The following is a 19,686-nucleotide window of genomic DNA, read 5'->3' as shown; positions in this document are numbered from 1 at the left end:
GGTGTGTGGATGGATGGATGGATGGATGGGTGGGTGGGTGTGTGGATGGATGGATGAATGGATGGGAGTGTGGATGGATGGATGAATGGGTGGGTGGCTGTTTGGATGGATGGATGAATGGATGGATAGATGGATGAATGGATGGGTGGAACATGTCCAGCTGGTTATTCAGTTGTGTTTGTGGCATGTTTAGTTTATGCAGGAATTGAAGATGCTAGTCGCTGCTCCTGAATCTGGATGTGAGGTTTTAGAACTGTGTAGCGTCGGCCTGATAGTCGGAGCTCGAACAAATAGCGTGCGGGATGGGTGAGGTCTTGTAACGTGGCGTGGGAGCGTGAACTGGCAATGTCATCAAGGGAAGGCAAGGGGAGGTCAATGATTTTCTGTGCGGTCTTGATCATTCGTTGGAGATTTATTTTGTCTGATGTTGTGCAGCCAGCGTGCCACACTATGATGCCGTTGGTCAAGATGCTTTGTAGCCTCAAAAAAGTTTAAATTTTAATTGTTTATTTGTTTATTTATTGACTGATATGAGTGAACTCGAGCCAAATATAAAAAAAAACCCACAAATGGCGTTAAAATACAAATTCTGTCTTGCACATACGTTTAGGAGTTTAAAACTTGCCTGCAAGCTTGATTTCATGCTTCCATCAGAACATTTAAATGTTCTTATTTCACACATGCCATTCTACTCTAGTGGTGTCCCATTAACGACACTGGTATCAGAATCCAGTCAAAAACCAGTCTGTTACTCATTAAAACACCCAAATTATCCAGACCCGTGCAACTTTTATGTTTGGCGACGTCCTTTCCTCTTCCACATCACAACTTACAGAGGTCAAAGTAAATACAGATATTTTCAGATAAACACGGGATGTTGAGACAGCAGACTGTTTGATTTGTTCTTAATTCATTCAACCTTTATTTATACAGGTTAGTCCTATTTATCCTCGAGGACTCATTTTCAGGTCTCTCTTGTAAATGAGTCCCAGAGGCTCAATGGGATTAACCTGTATAAGTAAAGGTTGAATTTACAAGATAGGCCTGATTTTAACAAAGAATGATGACAACAGTAGACAATCATAAACGAAAGCATACAAATTGAGAAGAACAAATTAAAGAAAATGGTATTTAAAAAAACAAAACAAAAAACAGCTAGATTGTAAAGCGATGTAGAAAACTAAAAACTGGAACATGTCTGCATTGGTTCTTGCCATGAACTTAGCAGATGTTTGAAGCCACTTAGAGGTCAAGGTCGAGAGCTTCAGAGCTTTTTCTAAGATATTCCAGGAAACAGGAGCGGAGTAGGAGAAGGCCCTCTTTTCTAGTTCAGTCCGCACTGAGGGAACACTGCAGGTAATGATGTCCTGAGAGCGCACGCTGTAGCTGCACTCACGCAGAGACATGTAGGAGGAGATGTATGAAGGCAGCAGACCAAGAAGTGATTTAAAGATGAAACTGTACCAGTGTCAGAGTCTACATGAAGTTAATGATGTCCAGTTAACCAGTGAATACAGGGTGCAGTGGTGGGTACAGTGTTACAGCGTAGCACACCGTGACAGGCAGCATCCAACATCTGCAGGGTGCTTGTGGGAGCGTTCATGTAAATGATGTCACCGTAGTCGATGGAGGGAAGGAAAGTAGCAGTTGCAAGGTGTTTCCTAGCATTCAGAATACAAGAGATGTGTTTCTAAATCAAGGGTGTTCAAGTTCCGAATCCTAAACAAGCGTTGGATCGGCCTCATTTGATGTTCCTTGTTGTTCTTTCCACGTCAAAATCAAAAGTTGCAGAAAAATTCAAATTTTATGGGGATTCAAAGATGGTCAACTGTCATGAGAAGTCTTATTAATTAAAAGTTTGATCAAGCAAAATGAGGCGATGAAAATATCTTGCATTTAAAACATCATCACGGGGGCCAGATAAGTTGTTTACAAGAGCTGCATTTGGCCCTCGGGCCTCGACTTTGACACAAATGTTTACACAGTCATTGTGTCGCTTTTAAGGACTAACTCATTAACTACTCGGCATCGGCAAATACCCAAATTGAAGCATTTGCACTTGGTCTGAATAGAACGACACCTCTAGATTTTTTTTCTTACCACTTCTTCTCAGGTCAATGGTACGCCGGTGTCGGTGCCGTTTCTAACGGGGCTGATGACACGTCTGTCCACGTCCGAAGGCTTCATTGTCATCGACACACCGCAGGACATTCAGGTTCGGTACAACCGCTTCAACACTCTCAGCATCACCATGGGCCAGAGACTGCAGAACAAGGTGTGTGGCCTCTGTGGGAACTTCAACGGGGACCCCAGCGATGATTACATCACCTCCAGGGGGAAGCCGTCTGTCAGCGCCCTGGAGCTGGCCCAGAGCTGGAAGACCAACGGTATGCAGAACAGGTAAAGGCTCACAGGCACAACGAACGCCTACTGACCACGTAGGAAATTCCTACCAAAAGACAACCTAGTGTAATTAAACTTATCAACAAGGATCGACCTTAATGAAGAATGCACAGAGAACCAGAGAAATTGTATTTTTGTGACGATGAGCATGCAGAAGTACTTAGATTACAAACAAATAAAAGGAAAGGGTCAAAAAAGTGTTTGGAAGGGAAAAGTACAAAATCACGAATCGGTTGTTTCTTTTTGGTTTCCAGTTGTGACGAGACCCAGTATGTGGCCTTGACCCAGTCCTGCGACAACACGGCGGTCCTGGCCCTGCAGGGTGAAGACGCCTGTCAGAAGCTGACCCAGCTGAAGGGCTTCTTCCAGCCGTGCCACGGCCTGCTGGACCCACGACCCTTCTACCAGTCTTGCTACCTGGACGGCTGCTACAACCACCGCAAGGCTCAGGTCTGCGGTTCGCTGGCAGCCTATGCCGAGGCCTGCCGCTCCTTAGGAACCCTCACCACCAAGTGGATCACCCAGGAGAACTGCTGTAAGACCACCAGGAGACTCCGGTGTCTCTCAGACACACACACACACAGAACTACAGATTTCAGCCCCTTCTGTTGGAAGAATCCAGTTCAGCAACTTCTAACTGGCTTAATGGAGAGAGATGTTATTATTACTCTGCACGTCTTACTGTCCTAAGTGTAACTAGAGAATTTGTGTTTTCAGCTAAAGATCCAGAGTCAACACAAAGTTCTGAATGAGTTTTGTTTAGAATAACAACACAAGCTAAAAACAGCAGACAAAAACCACATGTTCCAAAATGATTGCTAAAAACCAGAAGTAACACAAAGGTAACTAATAGCTGAAAATAGCAAAAAACAAATAAAGTAAAACTAGCTAAAAGTAGCAAAAGGCTAGGTATAGCTAAAATAGTAAAAAAGTCTGCTTAAAGCTAAAAGTAGCAGAATGGTAGCTATAAGCTAAAAGTAGCATAAGTCTAGCTACTGGCTAAAATATTAAAAGGCCAAGTAAAAGCTAAAAGTAGCAGAATGGTAGCAAAAAAACAAAACAAGTGGCAATATGATTAAAAGAAAAAAAAAGCAAATTGCTAGATAATAGCTAAAAATATGGAGGGCTAACGAAAAACTAAAAGTAGCATAATTTTAACTAAAAGCTAAAAGAAGCAAAACAATAACTAAAACTAGCAAGAGGTTAGCTAAAAGTGTCAAAACAATAGATAAAGTCTACAAGTTCCAAAATGTTAGCTAAAACCAAACATAGTAGAATGGTAACTAAATGCTAAAAGTAGCAAAATTGTAACTAGAAGCTAAAAGTCATAGAAGGCTAGCTAATAGTTAAAAAATAGTAAAAGGCTAACTGAAAACTAAAAGTAGCAAAATGGTAACTAAAAGCTAAAAGTTGCAAAAGGCTACGAAAAAGCTTCAAGTAGCAAAACTCTAGCTAATGGCTAAAATATTGAGAGGCCAACTAAAATCTAAAAGAAGCAGAATGGAAGCTAAAAAAAACACAAGTAGCTCAGCAAGACACTGATATGTCAAGTACGAAGAATCATTTTCTTCAGGAATGGAAATGAAGAGATCTCTGTGCATTTCTACGGGGAATTTTGTTTTAAATAATGTTAAATATTTTTGAAAAGTGTAAAATTTACAAAACCCAAAAAAGCTCGCCAACCATCTGGATGAGCTGAATGTTTTAATACGTGAAAGGCTAAAATAGTACGTAGTCTTCAGAAGTAGTTTGTTTTTAAAAAGCATAAAATAAACCAGAAAAACAAAAAAGTGAATGTTGAATCAGCTGACTCAGCAGCATTTACACCACCATCAGACAGACACACATTGCTGCCGTTAAAATACTCTCAAAACTCTTCCAGGTTTGTTGTTTGCAGCTCTTGTGGCACACGGTAGAAAATATTTGTGCTTTGGTCAAAATGTCACCCTTAAATAAACCTGCATGTCCAGAAGGCCTTTAGCTCAGCAGCCCTGCGAGCGTGACAGCTAACATTGTGTGTGGACCTGTCTTTAGCAGAATGGATCTATGACCCCTGTGCAGGAGAGATCTGCACAAACTTCACCTGCGAGCTGGAAAACGGAGGCGACCTGTGCGGCTGTCCTGAGTTACCCAGCAACCCAGCAGGTGAGCTCTGTTGTTGCTCATCGAGCCACAAACCTGCGTCCGTGCCAGTCACTCGTACCCTCATGCACTCTGTGTCGGTGTGTGTTTGTGCCCGACAGGAGACGATGACATCATCCAGGCAGAGGTCAACTGTAAGCACGCCCTGATGGAAGTTTCCATCTCCAAGTGTAAGCTCTTCCAGCTGGGCTTCGAGAGGGAAGACGTGAGGATCAACGACGAGCGCTGCGCCGGCATCGAGGGAGAGGACTTCATCTCGTTCCACATCAACAACACCAAGGGACACTGCGGCTCCATCGTTCAGGTTGGTTCACTTGTCGTTATTATTTCTCTGTGTCTCTGTCCACCATGATCCAGAAGAAAACTTGAGTCCAATACTTTTTCCCGTGCATATTCCCCCCCCCCCCCAGTCTAATGGCACACACATCATGTATAAGAACACCGTCTGGATAGAAAGTGTGAACAACACGGGCAACGTCATCACCAGAGACAAGACCATCAACGTGGAGTTCTCCTGCGCGTACGAGCTGGACCTAAAGATCTCCCTGGAGACCGTCCTCAAACCCATGCTCAGGTGCAGCTGCAGGAAGTCACTCATTTCAAAATAAAACAAATTGTTACGGAACAATTAAAATAAACTGACCTTTCGCCCTCCAGTGTGATTAACCTCACCTTACCGACCCAGGAGGGAAACTTCATCACCAAGATGGCCCTGTACAAGAACTCCTCGTACCGAAACCCGTACAGGGAGGGGGAGGTGGTGCTCAGCACCCGGGACATCCTGTTTGTGGGCGTCTTCGTGGAGGGGGCCGACGAGAACCAGCTCATCCTCATCGTGAACATGTGCTGGGCCACGCCGTCCCGCTACAGCAGCGACAGACTGCGTTACATCATCATAGAGAGGGGGTAGGCTGCTGGGGGATGCTATTGTGTGTGTGTGTGGTAGTAGCTGACAGTGATCTCTAACTCACAATTTGACTGTTAGTTAATTACACCAAGATGCTGTTAAATGTCTTTATGTTTGGGTTCGCTCTAAGCTAACATTATACCAAATTTCAGCTCAAAACGGCAAAATATCAGTGAGTTACAGGCATTTTTTTCCTTTTACGCTATGGTGGCCATATTGGATTTTGGATTTGGATTCAGTATGTGTTGGGGAAGGTCCTCAGCTATAACCACACCAAAATGTCAGCTGTATGTGTGTAAAAATAGCAGAGTTAAAGCCATTTAAATCTAGCTTTGGTGGCCATCTTGAATTTTTTTTTAATTCATTATTTATTGGGCATTGCTGTCAGCTACCACACCAAATTTCAGCTTAATATCTCTAAAAATAGTTGATTTACAGTATTTTTCCTTTTTTTGCTCCGGTGGCCATCTTGAATATTTGATTTGCAAACAGTCTATGAAAAATGACTAATAAAAACAGTGTGTTTGTTTACAAATTATGTCATTATGGTAACTCGAATTGCCAATAAAAGCAATAGCACACATCGCGGTGCCGAGCCGGTTGTTTTGCTATAACATTTGTGGGGGTCCACGTTGTGATACGGGCCGCATTAAAGTTGATGGAAGAGTAAGATATAAAGTTAAGAAACCCTTGTCAGGTGGATAATAGTAGGTGCTGCCTTATACTAGGCAGTCCCCAATTAAAGTATCTAGAGAAGTTGCATTTCTGCAAACTCTTACTGCTGAATGATTTCTGCTGAAATCTGCTGAAGAAGCTGAAACCAGGCTGAAAATGTTGAATTTCTAAACTGTTTGTGTGAGTTGAATTTGAACACCGGACATTTACAGAAAGTGGGAAAATAAAAGCGGAAAAAACAGCAGAAATGTAACAGGAATAAGCAGAATAAGCTGAAATCAGTGGCAGTGAGGCTGAAAGAATTACAAAAGTCTGAAATTAGGTGGAAAAAAGAAAAGTAGCTTCAAAATTCTGAAATTAGCAGAAAGAGGCTAAAAAAGGCAAAAAGGTGAAAATTTTCTAAAGAATCACTAAAGGTAGAAATTTGCAAAAAATTGCTGAAAAATACCAAAAAATGATTAAAAAAAGCTGAATTTAGCAGAAAGAAACTGAAAGGAGCAGAGAAAAGGTTGATAAAAGCTAAAATTAGCCAAACTAAAAACAGCTGAAATGAGCTGTAAAAGGTTGTAAAACAGCGCAAACTGTTTGAAGGACGTGAAGACCGCTCCATTCATTTTCAATGAGAAAAACATGGCTGCCAAAGCTAAATATTTCAAACAGTTAAAGTTGCACAAATACCAAAAGTCACAGCAGGAATGTCCTGAACGAGCTGAACGTTTCGGTGCATGAATCGTTGAAATAGCGCAACAATTGGGGAACGGGTGCGAAAAAACATACAGAAGAAAAATGGATGTTAGAGTGAATGATTTAAAAACATTCACACAATAAAAAAAAAAAAAATCTGACTGCTTGGAAGGAGAGCATGAAGAAGTTAGCGATGGCTCAAAACTTTTGCACAGTGATTTCTTATAAACTTGGTAAAAGTTCCACTTCCTGTAAAACCTAAGCCACTCCTCTAACGTCTGCCTCCCTGTAGCTGCCCAAACACCAAGGACAACACCATCGGCATGGCGGAGAACGGCATCTCGCTCACCTGCCGCTTCCACGTCACCGTCTTCAAGTTCATCGGCGACTACGACGAGGTCCACCTCCACTGTGACGTGTCTCTGTGCGACTCGGACACAAACGCCTGCAAAGTGGTGAGACACCGGAGACAGAACCTTCTTTTGGAGCAGGAGTGATGAAAGGCCCCGAGGTGTGTTTTTAATGTGTGCGTCTAATGTGCGTGTGCTGCGTCCAGAACTGTCCACACAAGAGGAGGATGTACTCAGAGGAGGGGGACCACAAGGAGCACATCCTGACTGTGGGGCCCATCAGAAGAAGAGGTGGGTCCAGCTCACAGAGCGGATCGTTTAGCCTGGATGCAGGGGCGGAGCTAGACTTTTACATGAGGGGTGGCAGGCGCCCTTCTGGCTCCGCCCCTTTTTGGATGTTTCGTTTTTAAAACTGTCAAATAAACACAATTTCCTGATATTTCTTGTGTTGAAACACGTTTCATCAGAAACTGTTTCAGCAGCTGCTCAGTAATTTGTCCTTGAAGGTTATTCAGAAGTTTCTGAAATGCTAAAATAATTTTAAAAGGTAGACATAACAAAATGACTAAACTCTGTCAAAGTTAAAAAAAAAAAAATATCTAAGAACATTCAGGTAAAAAGAAAGAAATTTACTAACACAAAACCCAAAGAAACATTTTACAACAAAATTGCAACATTGCTAAAATAAATCTTGTCAGTTTTCAAGACACTGCATGAAAGGCTAAAATCATAAAATTAAACTAAAGCCAAGTATTCTTTAAAGCAAAACTAGTCAACCGCCATCTTTCTAGCAAAAGTTTAAAAACTAAAATCCTATGGTTAAAAAACAAACAAAACAGAAATAAAAAGTTTTTTTTATTTTGTAGGCCTGTCGCAATAAATCAATTAATCGCATGAAGAATGAAAATTATCAACCCCATTTTCATTTACCGGCTTTATCGTTTCTTTGTGTCTCTCTCTTTCTAGTGAAGACACGGCTCGACTCCGGTGCTCTTCACTGACCCCTCCCTTTCTCGTTTCTCTTTAAAATCTGTTTTATCCGTTCAAAATCGTGTTTTTGGATCATTAAAAGCAGCTAAGCTGAGAAGCTAAGCTACGAGCTAAGCTAACAGGCCGACCTCGGGAATAAACCTCCGTCTTGTCGAGCTCCAAAATTCACAGTCGAAACCCGTGCCTTCGTGTAAAAAGTAGTTTTTTAATGCAAAAAGAAGCTGAGAACTTGTTTACTGATTTTTTATTAAAAGCTTTGAAAAATGCTATGCTAAAGAGCTCAAATCACAGAGCATCCGCCATGCCACCATGTCAGCCCATGTCACGTCAAGGGCCCTCCCTCCCATTTTTCTTAAAGAGATGCTCAACTATCCAGCCTTTGGTTCAAACAGTCTTATACTGCCATCAGGTGGTCAAAAAAGGTACTACATTCCAAACAAATCAACATTTCTTCTAAAATTTAACAATTAATTATAGTTAAATTTCAAACAATATTATCGTTTATCACAATAATTTCAGAGACAATTAACTGCCCAGCAAAATTTGCTATCGTGACAGGCCTAGTTTTGATTATTGGTAAATCTTAAAAACAACATTTTGTGTGATCTTGTAAGCTGTTAGCCCTCAGAGTATGTGTTGTGAATGACTCTCAGTTAACCACCACGTCGAATTTTAGCTGAGTATCTGTAAAACTGAGTCGGAGCCAATTTTGTGTTGGCAAAGGCTGATGAGCTGTGGCAGCCGTCCTGAAGTTCAAAAGGTAATCAGTTTGAGACTAACCTCCAACATTATTTCTGAGAGTTTCAATAAAATCTGTCCAGTAGTTGTTGAGATATTATGCTAACATACAGACATGGATATGAAAATATTATTACCCTTAGGCAGAGGTTGACAACAAAACATAATAAACCAAAAATAAAGATAAACATAAAAAACAACAAGTCAGGGTGTGTTTTACGGTTTTCTTTCGTTTCCTTTCTACTTTTATTTAATTATTGTTTTTATGTTTTTGTCTTTCACACGTTCAGGAAATGATCTTTGTTAGGATGCGAGCAGAGCTTTGAGCTCCGACTCAGGAGAGGTTCTGACTTTTGTCTCCTGCCTCCTCAGAGTCCGACTGGTGTGAGGACGACAACGGAGGCTGTGACCAGATCTGCACCAGTAAGGGGACCAGACCCATCTGCAGCTGCGTGACCGGGATGCTGCAGGCTGATGGGAGGAGCTGCCGCAGTGAGAACCACACACACACACTGAAAAACACATATCTGCTCCACTGACTCTTTACACAACATTTAATATTTTAATCGCTTTCTTTATCAGTAATCTTGGTTCTATGTGACTGATTCAAACCGCAGTTACCATGGAAACAGCTTTTTTTCACCCTCCATCCTTCTCTAAGTCGTCTTCCCCAGTTTAAAGACAGTTTCTAACATTTATAGATCCTCACGACATCTGATGACTAAAAATGATGTAATATAAATTAAATCAGTGGTTTTCTTGGATTTAATGTCAAGTCAAGTCAAGTCATATTTATTTATAGAGCACAATTTAAAACAGATAGACTGTTATCAAAGTGCTTAATGTGGTTCAGTAAGGGGTGCTTCACAATTTTTAACACTTCTGCAAGCGTAGAAAAATGTGATCGTTTTGCAGATCTCCTCCCCCCTTCCAAAAGTGAACAGAAAAACATTAATTTTAACAAAACTTCTATAAGTAAAGCTGAGACATAAAGCCCATGCGATACATGGATGTTGCACTAAAGTAACATTGCCACTCCACATTTGTACTTGTCTCAGAATAGTTTAAAACGTACAGATATTTACGGTAAACTACAAACACCAGAAATTGACTCTTTAATAGAGAGAACTTTGTGAGTTTAGGGAAACAAATTAAAGATAAACTGAGACTAGGCCTGTCGCGATAAACAGTAAATCAATTAATCGCACGATAAATTAAAATTATCGACCTCATTTTCATTTGTCGGCTTTATCGTTTCTTCGTGTTTCTCTCTTTCTACTGAAGACTCAACTCCGGTGCTCTTCACTGACCCCTCCTTTTCTCTTTTTTTACTTTTTAAAATCTGTTTCAACCATCCAAAATCGTGTTTTTTGGATCGTTAAAAGCAGCTAAGCCGAGAAGCTAAGCTACGAGCTAAGCTAACAGGCCGACCTCGGGGAAAAAAAAAAACCTCTGTCTTGTCGAAGCTCCAAAATTCACGGTTGAAACCTGTGCTTTTGTGTAAAAAGTTGTTTTTCTCTGCAAAAAGAAGCTGAGAACTTGTTTAAAAAGAATGTGGAATTAGCTGAAAAGGCTAAAATTAGCATAAAATAGCTAAATAGTAGCTGAAATAGCAGCACACATCATAAGCGGTCACACAATTATCTGTAACTGAGCAGCTCTGATGGTCACATACGTGAAGTTTTATGGTTCTGCCGTGTTTTGGAGGTTTGAACTAGTTATAAAGATCCTTCACTTCCTGTTTTGAAGAGTAGATTGTAAACTGAAATCTACACTGAATCTGCTGAAGTTCGGCCGTGCGTTTTATTGAGAACAATAAAAAAGTCCTATAGCAGTGAGGGACAGTAACAACTAACGTGGATGTAAAAGACGTTTGTTCGTAAAGGTTTGGACTCTTTTAGACATTTTAACAGTTTGTGATCAAACAAAATAAAAACATCAAACTTAAACTGAAACTGTGTAAAAACCGTTAAAGACGACAAAATGCCAGTTCAGGGAGTGGAAGTCCAGTTGTCTGTGACCTGTTTAACCTTCGAACCATGCTTTTATTGTGAAGTCTGCCTGAGCTCCAAACGGAGTCAAAGTCTCGTTGATGTCCAGGATGTTTTTCACTTTTTGAAGTTTAGTCCACGTTGGGCGACGTACCGGCACCAAAAGAACACTGTTCCTGATCGAGCCACATGCGATGCACGATTTTGTTTTATTTTTTAAAGCTCCGGGATGAGATTTGAAGTAAAATTATGCTCCAGTTCTTGGCGCTTTAATAATTTAGGTAACACAAAGAAACTTATTTTAGGAGCAAAACCTCATCTTGATTATCGTGTCTGTCAGTAAATTTGAATAAAAACATCTATTTATTCTGCGTTTTTCTTCTTTTTCCCAGCTGTGAGTTTGTCCTGTAAGGTGACGCCCGCCATTCCTCTGCTGAGCGTCGGCGCCGTCGTCTCCGTGCTCCTGGCTCAGTTCGACACGTTTCTTTTTTCCTAACACCGAAGCGTCGAGCAGCGCACGCCGAGAAGACTTGAAGATGCTGAATGTGTCGGCGGCCATTTTTTTTGTCTTTTAGTAGCTGAACTGAAATTTACCACAAAGAGCACAATAAACGAACGTAGATGAGACTTGTAGAGCAGAGCCTCTGCGCAAAAATCACATAAAGCCACTTTTTTTTAAAGAATTTTATCCTGTTTTGTAAAAAAAGAAAAGAGAAAAAGATGTTTAGATCACCAGATGGAGCCAAAGAGACACATTTCCAATCTCACATGTAAAGTTTAAGGCTGAAAAAGTTCATGGTTCCAGATTAACACCCTTTCACTGTTTCCTTCCAATCTGAGTAAATTACACACATTTAATTTAATCTAAAGAACGAGCTCGCATCAACATGGAGCAGGTGTTACTTCATGATCCAACAGCAGATGTTTCACAAAGACTGAAATCCCACTAGAAGTCCGTAGCAGCTTCGTCTCGAACGCTTCCAGTGATCTTTAGCTTTCAGACCAAACCGAGCTGAAACAAACATTTGTTTGATTTACAAGAAAGTGATGACCATCGTTTTTGTAACCGAGTTCATGAAAAACCCTCGTGGTTCTTGTTGCCAGTCTGTGAGGTTTCCAAAGACGGCCTTCAAGCAGAAGTTCCTGCAGAACGTGAGTGAGACATGGACGTTCTTCTGTCCATGGCTGGTTGATAATCTCACCTTTAGCTCAGTTCAGATTCGCCCACAGAGGTCCACTCTGACTTTTCATGTGCACTGCTGGTTGTTGAATTGCTCACAGGCTTCAGATGTTTTCCCGTTGCTCTTATTTTTCATAGAGCTACAGAAGGTTGGAGAAGTATCCATACCCCTTGAAACTTTTCATTTTTTGTCAGGTCTGGTGGACTCTGTTTATGGACCAGGTGACCTCTGAAGAACACCGGTTCAGGTAAAGGGCAGAATGAAAGCACACATACGTCACTTTTTTTATTTTACTTGTAAACAAATGTTATATCCTTTTTTTTTTTCCACTTTACAATTACTATGTGAGATACTTTGTCCAAGTACGTATGTCTGCAGACGAAATAGGTGTTCCCAAAGGAAGGTGTAGCTCAAGAGCCACACCTGATTGGATGAAAAAAAAAAAAAAGCGTTACTAAAGAACTACCTGATTGGACTGAAGAAAAACAAGGCATTACTAAAGAACTACCTGGCTGGACAAAAAAACAAGGCATTACTAAAGAACTACTTGATTGGAAAAAAAAAAAAAAGGCGTTACTAAAGAACTACCTGATTGGACAAAAAAAAAACCAAGGCGTTACTAAAGAACTACATGATTGGGTGAAAAAAAACAAGGCGTTACTAAAGAACTACCTGGTTGGTTGGAAAAAAAAACAATGCATTACTAAAGAACTACCTGATTGGACAAAAAAACAAGGCGTTACTAAACAACTACCTGATTGGACCAAAAAAACAAGGCGTTACTAAAGAACTACCTGATTGGACAAAAAAACAAGGCGTTACAAAAGAACTAACTGCGTGGACGAAAAAAACAAGGCATTACTAAAGAACTACCTAATTGGACAAAAAAAAAGCGTTATTAAAGAACTACCTGATTGGACGGGAAAAAAAGCGTTGCTAAAGAACTACACCTGATTGGACGAAGGTATCAGAAGACTTATTAAGCAATTAGATATAATAACGGCAGGCAGATTGTGTTAGCCAGTTTGACATTAGCATCGTCTCAATAACTTCTCCTTCCGCCTTTCTTAACACAGATCTTCTGGTTACATTTCAAAATAAGAGCAAAAAAATTGGTAGTGGGGAGGGCTAAATGTTTGTTTTGTTAATACCTAGCCATTACATTAAAAAACTAAATCTGTTTTGGTTGTTGAATAATGTGAAATAAAGAAAGAAAAATAAAGTACCGTATTTTTCGGCCTATAAGTAGCAGATTTTTTTGCATAATTTGTATGCCCTGCAATTTATATGCCGAAGCAACTTATTTATGGATTTTTTTTCCATATTTTTAATCCAATTTTTGACTGAGATATGACCGTTTTCATTCATTGTAACTGAAAATATTGAACACTACCATTTTCAGTCACTAGATGGCACTCGAGTAGTATGGCATGCCATTGTGTCATGTAATAGGTAAAAAAATGGCTATTGATGACACAATCGGCTTTCCATATCCTGCCACCTTCGTCCAGCTTGCCTGGAGGAAACGTCAAATCAGCTTCATTTCGCTGCGCCGCTCCGGCAAAATGCAGCTGATTTGACCATTGAAGTGCATTTATTAAGTAAAAGTTCAACTGAGACACACCTTTGCTATAATTTTGAGCAAACAAATAATTGTTTTTAAGCGCTTATCTTGTTAAATTTCAAAGAAATGCACAGCAAGTCCTCCCGTGCATGCTCCTACTTCCGCGTATCGGCTTTTGAAATGCAGCTGATTTGACCGCCAAAGTGGCGGTGACGCATAAAAGATGCGACGTAAACGGCGAAGCCATGTATTTATGGATTTTTCCACTTTATTAGACATATTTGGACTGATGCGACTTATAGGGGAGGTGCGACATGCACTGTGGAAAATATGGTAACCAAAATAATTATGATACTTAAACTGGCCTTGGAACAAAGGATGTTATTACATGCAAATTTGAAGTTAGGAGAAAGAAAAAAGAGAGATAAACAGATCAAATACAGCTAGCCAATCAGTGTTTGTCCTTTAGAAACACCCACTTTCAGTCTGCAGAGTTTTACTCTATCCCCTTTGACTTTTAGTCTATCACAAAATCCCAGTAAAATGTGGTGAGGTTTGTGGCTGGAACATGACAAAATGTGGAAAAGTTCAGGGGTATGAAAACATTCAAACATCTGGATGTCCGGCTGTCTGTCAAACACGAAGAGTATTATGTGTGAGAAAAGCACTTTGTGGTTTCAACATTTTTACACTTTTAGCCATCCAACATTTGCATCCAGATTACCTACTTATTAAGAAAATAGTAAATTAGTGAATTTCAGTCATTCCTATCATGATCAGTTTCAGTCTCACACGCAGGTACGATGTACTATGACTTTTAAGTGGGATCAATACTTTAGGAGATAGAGAAATACGACATTCTTTACTCACCGAATCACAGTCACTTCCAGTTTGACACCAGGTAAACATTTAGTTTTCGAATAAATACGTGTTGTTGTTTTTTTTTATAGGTTGAATTTTTTTTTGTTACCTGTTGTGTACAAATGTACAGGCCTTGTCAGTTTTGTCTTTACTTTTTAAAATCTTTTTATGAATTAAAAAGAAAGAGCAGACGATGTTTTGTTTTGGGGAGCAGCGCCGACTTTACGTAAATAAAAGTTGTCAAGATGAAGACGTGAGAAGTTTGTTTGGTTATTACCGAACCAACGTGTTTGATGACCACATGGAATTAGAATTAAACTTCCTCTTGTTTTTTCGTCATTTTTCTATGTTCTGTCACGTGATCTTTCCACCACATGAATTTCTTCCTCTAACACAAACGTTCCCTCACAGAACACCCCGAAAGGAATCCGTCTTTAACAGAATCTTTTTCATATAAAATCTTTGCTCTTACATTATTCTTTCCCAAACAAAATCCCCCCAACAAATTTTTCTCTAACAGGATAATTCCCTAACAGCCACGTTGTATGGTCTGAAGACAGTGGCATTGACAAAAAGACAGGAGACAAAACTGGAAGTGGCGGAAATGAAGATGTTGAGGTTCTCCTTAGGAGTGACAAGGATGGATAAGATGAGGAATGAGATCATCACAGGTTGAACAACTGTGAGATAAAGATAGAGCGGCCAGACTGAGATGGTTTGGACATGTCCAGAGGAGGGACAGTGGGTATATTGGTAGAAGGATGTTAGAAATGCAGCTGCCAGGGAAAAGATAAAGAGGAGATATATGGATGCAGTTAGAGAGGACATGGAGGTAGTTGGAGTGAGGACAGAGGATGCAGAGGACAGGGTGAGATGGAGGAGGATGGCTCGCTGTGGAGACCCCTGAAGAGGGAAAGCCAAAAGAAGAATCGTTCCCCAACAAATTTTCTCCATGGGGATTGATTGTGTCATAGTCCCTCCAGTGTGTCCTGGGTCTTCCCCTGGGTCTCCTCCCGGTGGGTTGTGTCCGGAACGCCTCACCAGGGAGGCGTCCAGGAGGCATCCTAACCAGATTCCCGAGCGACCTCAACTGGCTCCTCTTGACGTGGAGAAGCACCGGTTCTACTCTGAGTCCCTCCCGGATGATCGATCTTCTCACCCTATCTCTAAGGGAGAGCACAGACACCCTGAGAGAAAACTCTTTTTGGACGCTTGTCTCCGAGACCTCGTTCTTTCGGTCACAACCCAAAGCTCATGACCACTGATGAAGGTAGGAACATAGATCGACCGGTAAGTTGAGAGCTTCACCTTTTGACTCAGCTCTCTCTTCACCACAACAGACCGGTACAGCACCCGCTTCACTGCCGACACTGCATCTATCCGTCTATCGATCTCCTGCTCCATTTTTCCCTCATTTGTGAACAAGACCCCAAGATGCTTAAACTCCTCCACTTGGGGCAGGACCTCCCCGACCCAGAGAGGGCACACTTTTCTGGCTCTGATCCTCAGTTACAAAGCTGGCTTTCGGGACGTGGTAAAATACCATAATATTAAATGTATTAGTATAATCATTCCATCACATGACAAACGAAATCTTTCCCTTACAAAACAAAAACCAGCCCATAAGAATCTGCCACCAACAGAATCTTTCCCACAAGAAATCCTTCCCCACAGAGATAATTTTCCATCCATCCATTATCTTTACCTTCTCTTTCCTTTTGGGGTTGCGGGGGTCACTGGTGCACATGTCCAGCTATCACTATTCGAGAGGCGGGGTACACCCTGGACAAATCTCCAGTCCATCACAGGGGCACATAGAGACAAACGAGACAAACAACTATTCACTCTCTCACTCATAGGGACAATTTAGAGTTACCAATCAGCCTAACATGCATGTTTTTGGTCTGTGGGAGGAAACTGGAGTACCTGGAGAAAACCCACGCATGCACGGAGAGAACATGCAAACTCCTCCCAGAAAAATCCCCGGCCAGGATTTGAACCAGGGCGAGCTGCTTGCTGAGAGGCAGTGGTTCCACCAACTGCACCACCCCTAAACTCTTCCCCTCTGCCATGTTTCAGTAGTGTTAATCCTTGCTCCTGGCAATAAAATAGTGAAATAAAACTAAAGCGTCTTAATCAGTTCCCATCTTGTGACCGGCGTCTGTCACGTCTGCTGAAAATTCAGGTCAATTTTTTAGAAGAGTCCAAGACAGGCATTGAGTCGGGTGTTTGAGGAGTTTCTACTCCCTGTCTTCAGCTGTCGGGGACATCTGATAGGAGCTGGACGGTAGTAAAAGTGGTGTTTAAAGAAACATAAGAAGGTAAGAAGAAACAGTTCTACATAAATTAAAACTTAAAGTGACGCAGAAACGATAGCAACTGTCCATCAACAGAGGGGGAGATGAAAACTTGAACATTTTTCACCATTTTGGACATTTTTTTAATCTAACCTTTTCTTTGTACGTATTGACGTACAATAACGTGGCTCTGTTATTTAGAGGAAATCCTTAATAGATGATCTGGTCCTGATAAGTGGAGGTAAAAAAACCCACAGAGGTCTTGACCTTCAAGAAAAGGCTCCAACAGATTATGTTACAGAGCAAACAATGGCTTCACCTCCTCGCATCAGGCTTAAAGCAAAAACAGACTGTTTACAGTTCATACAAAACTATTTTTCCAGTTGTCCTGATGCGTGCTCAATAATCCAGGTAGAAAAATCTAACAAGTTTAAGTCAGGTTATTTAGGTTCCAGTTGTTTATTCCAAAACATGATGGTCTAGATATGAGAGCTTAAACCTTAAGGGTTTAAATACGCAAATGATTTTGAAATACAACTCTTTACACGGTAACCTGAAGGTGAAATTAATGTCCAGTTGTGACTTATTTCATTATATACATCACATATACAATATATACTCTACTCTGGCTCTTTCTACTCTGGCTCTCGCTCAAGACGGTCGCTCCTGCCCTCCCTCCCCCTCTTCTCCTTCCTCCTGCTTTGCTCTCTGTGTGTCATGGAGCTCCTGGTACACATCTCCCGAACGAAAAACAGGATTATGGATCTGGTGAGCTGGACTTTCAACGCAATCGACAAAATATTTTCAACAAAACGACAGAGTCCTGGAGAACCCTCTTGTCTGGCTGAGGCTCACGCTGCGGGGTACGTCGGAGATCCGTGGGGAGTTTGGCAGCTGATGTGTCTCTCCGTTCTGTCTCAGGAGGACGCTGAAGACATTTACATGTTTGGATTTATGATAGCAAGGTTTCTGCTCTTTGGCATCGGCAGGACTGTGTTTTATCAACTTTTGAAGAAGACTTCAGCAGCAGTTTCGGCCATGACAAAGCTTCTGAGTCAGTGCAAAGGTTTGGTTTGTGCTATGAGGACTCAAAATCAGCTGATTTATGAGCTAAAACGTAAGATGGAGGCGATTTGTGAGAATCGTAGGACACCTGTGATTCCTAAAACTCGTCAGCATGTTTGGAACGACCTTGATGAAGGCTCATAACACGGATCAGTGGAGTGAATACCCATAAATTTGGCCATTTTGGACTGGAACGTTCCAGCAGGACTCAAGGCTAACGAGAAAAAGTCTACCTGAAGAAAAATCAACAATTGTGGCTTATCTGAATCTGACTCCCCCGTTTGGCCTTGGATATGAGCCGACTATCACATTTCTCCTGGGACATGGGTAACTAGGGACCAAGCTTCATATATCGCAATCCCCCCCACACGCAGGCACCCACCCTCTCTAAGAACTTCTCTGCAGGCTTATCAGAACTGCCGGCTGAAACATCATCAGAACTGTGACCTATCTGAAAGTGCTCATGGACAAATCTCAACACCTTGACATCAAATGCATATGTAATGTGTTTATAAATGTGCTTGTTGGTAGAGTTTTTTGATGCCTCAAATCGTGTCCTGATAAGACAAGATGTGGAGAGATCTTTTTGTAATACCACTATCCATCCTTATGGTTCTTACCTTTTTCTATCGAAAAGTATTCTGATAAAGAATAAGGGGCCTTGCTATTATAGCAGCAGCAACGTGCACTCCGTTCATCTTTTGGACGACTGTACGAACATAATTTCACTGTATCCAGGTACAATGATAATACAGCTTATTCTAATTCTGATTCTGGTATGGGGGAAAAAAAAACCTAGATGTTCAGTTCTTGGACAGCAGCAGCGTTTCAGCATCTCGTTGGTGCCAAAGCAGCATCAAAATGAACCGCAGAACCCAATGTGTCCCAGCAGAGCATCACAATGTCCCTGCCAGCGTCCCATAGTGCAATTTGGTGCCATGTTTTGGTCTTTTATCGGGGAAATCGTGCATAGAAACCCATCCATCCATCCACGTGATGCCAAACACAAAGCAAGATTTAACGCATTAGACCTGCTTATTTCATTGTTCTGTGGTCCCATTCTGTTCATCTGTTGCCTATTGTTGGTGTTGGATGTAGATACAGGTCAGCACCTGATTAAGCCCCATTTATTACAAACTATGATGCATTTTGCTTCACAAGACCTGCCTTGACGATCAGAACCAGCATTTTAAACTAATTTGTATTATTGTTGTAGGTCTTCTACTGGATCTACAGTCCAGCAATAAGTCTTGTCACCAATTTAACAGTTTTTCCTTGGGCTTGTTTGGTAAGTTCTGACCACTGACAGAGACACCCAGGAAGACCACGTTTAGGCATTGCTATGACCCAACTAAATATTTTGCTTCCAAGACATCAAAATTAAGAACTGAACTCTTGTTTTGTGCTGATTAAAAGAGCTGAAACTGCACTATCCATTTCTTGGACTTGTGTCAATATAACCTTCACTTTTTTGTTTTCAGTAACTATTTGCTTTCCGTGTGAGGTTTAAGCTCTGACCCTAATTGCTTGGTTTGTTATGGAAAAACATCTAGGAAGTTGTTTGTTGTAATAATCCTGAAAAGGAGTATAAACTTCAAACACAACTAAGCAGGTGACAGAAATGGCACGCAGACCTATAGGTCTGAACATTTGAGTTTTAGGGCGGCACGGTGGCGCAGTTGGTAGAGCTGCTGCCTTTCAGCGAGCAGGTTGCCCTGGCTCAAATCCCGGTCCGGGGGCCTTTCTGGGTGAAGTTTGCATGTTCTCTCCGTGTATGTTTGGGTTTTTTCTAGCTGAGTGAAGCTGACACCCCACCCACTTCCAAAATTAAAGCAACT

At 41.2% G+C, this 19,686-nt stretch overlaps 1 protein-coding gene across 1 annotated transcript in view; it reads left to right on the top strand.

The window, feature by feature from the left end:
- Positions 1 to 11,608, top strand: part of tecta (tectorin alpha) — a 27,104-nt gene extending 15,496 nt beyond the window's left edge. Inside the window, exons 14-23 of the mRNA XM_037687807.1 lie at positions 2,114 to 2,400; positions 2,658 to 2,938; positions 4,438 to 4,548; positions 4,647 to 4,849; positions 4,956 to 5,119; positions 5,203 to 5,451; positions 7,104 to 7,266; positions 7,368 to 7,452; positions 9,262 to 9,381; positions 11,273 to 11,608. Coding sequence (XP_037543735.1) covers positions 2,114 to 2,400; positions 2,658 to 2,938; positions 4,438 to 4,548; positions 4,647 to 4,849; positions 4,956 to 5,119; positions 5,203 to 5,451; positions 7,104 to 7,266; positions 7,368 to 7,452; positions 9,262 to 9,381; positions 11,273 to 11,376 — 1,767 coding nt within the window. The 3' untranslated portion in view covers positions 11,377 to 11,608. The remainder of the gene's footprint in view (positions 1 to 2,113; positions 2,401 to 2,657; positions 2,939 to 4,437; positions 4,549 to 4,646; positions 4,850 to 4,955; positions 5,120 to 5,202; positions 5,452 to 7,103; positions 7,267 to 7,367; positions 7,453 to 9,261; positions 9,382 to 11,272) is intronic.
- Positions 11,609 to 19,686: the final 8,078 nt, after the last annotated feature.

Source organism: Nematolebias whitei, chromosome 14 (genome assembly GCF_014905685.2).
Source record: "Nematolebias whitei isolate Nwh7 chromosome 14, NemWhi1, whole genome shotgun sequence".
Taxonomy (NCBI): domain Eukaryota; kingdom Metazoa; phylum Chordata; class Actinopteri; order Cyprinodontiformes; family Rivulidae; genus Nematolebias; species Nematolebias whitei.
The sequence above is the reverse complement of the archived record's forward strand: the minus strand, read 5'-3'. Positions and strand labels throughout refer to the sequence as shown.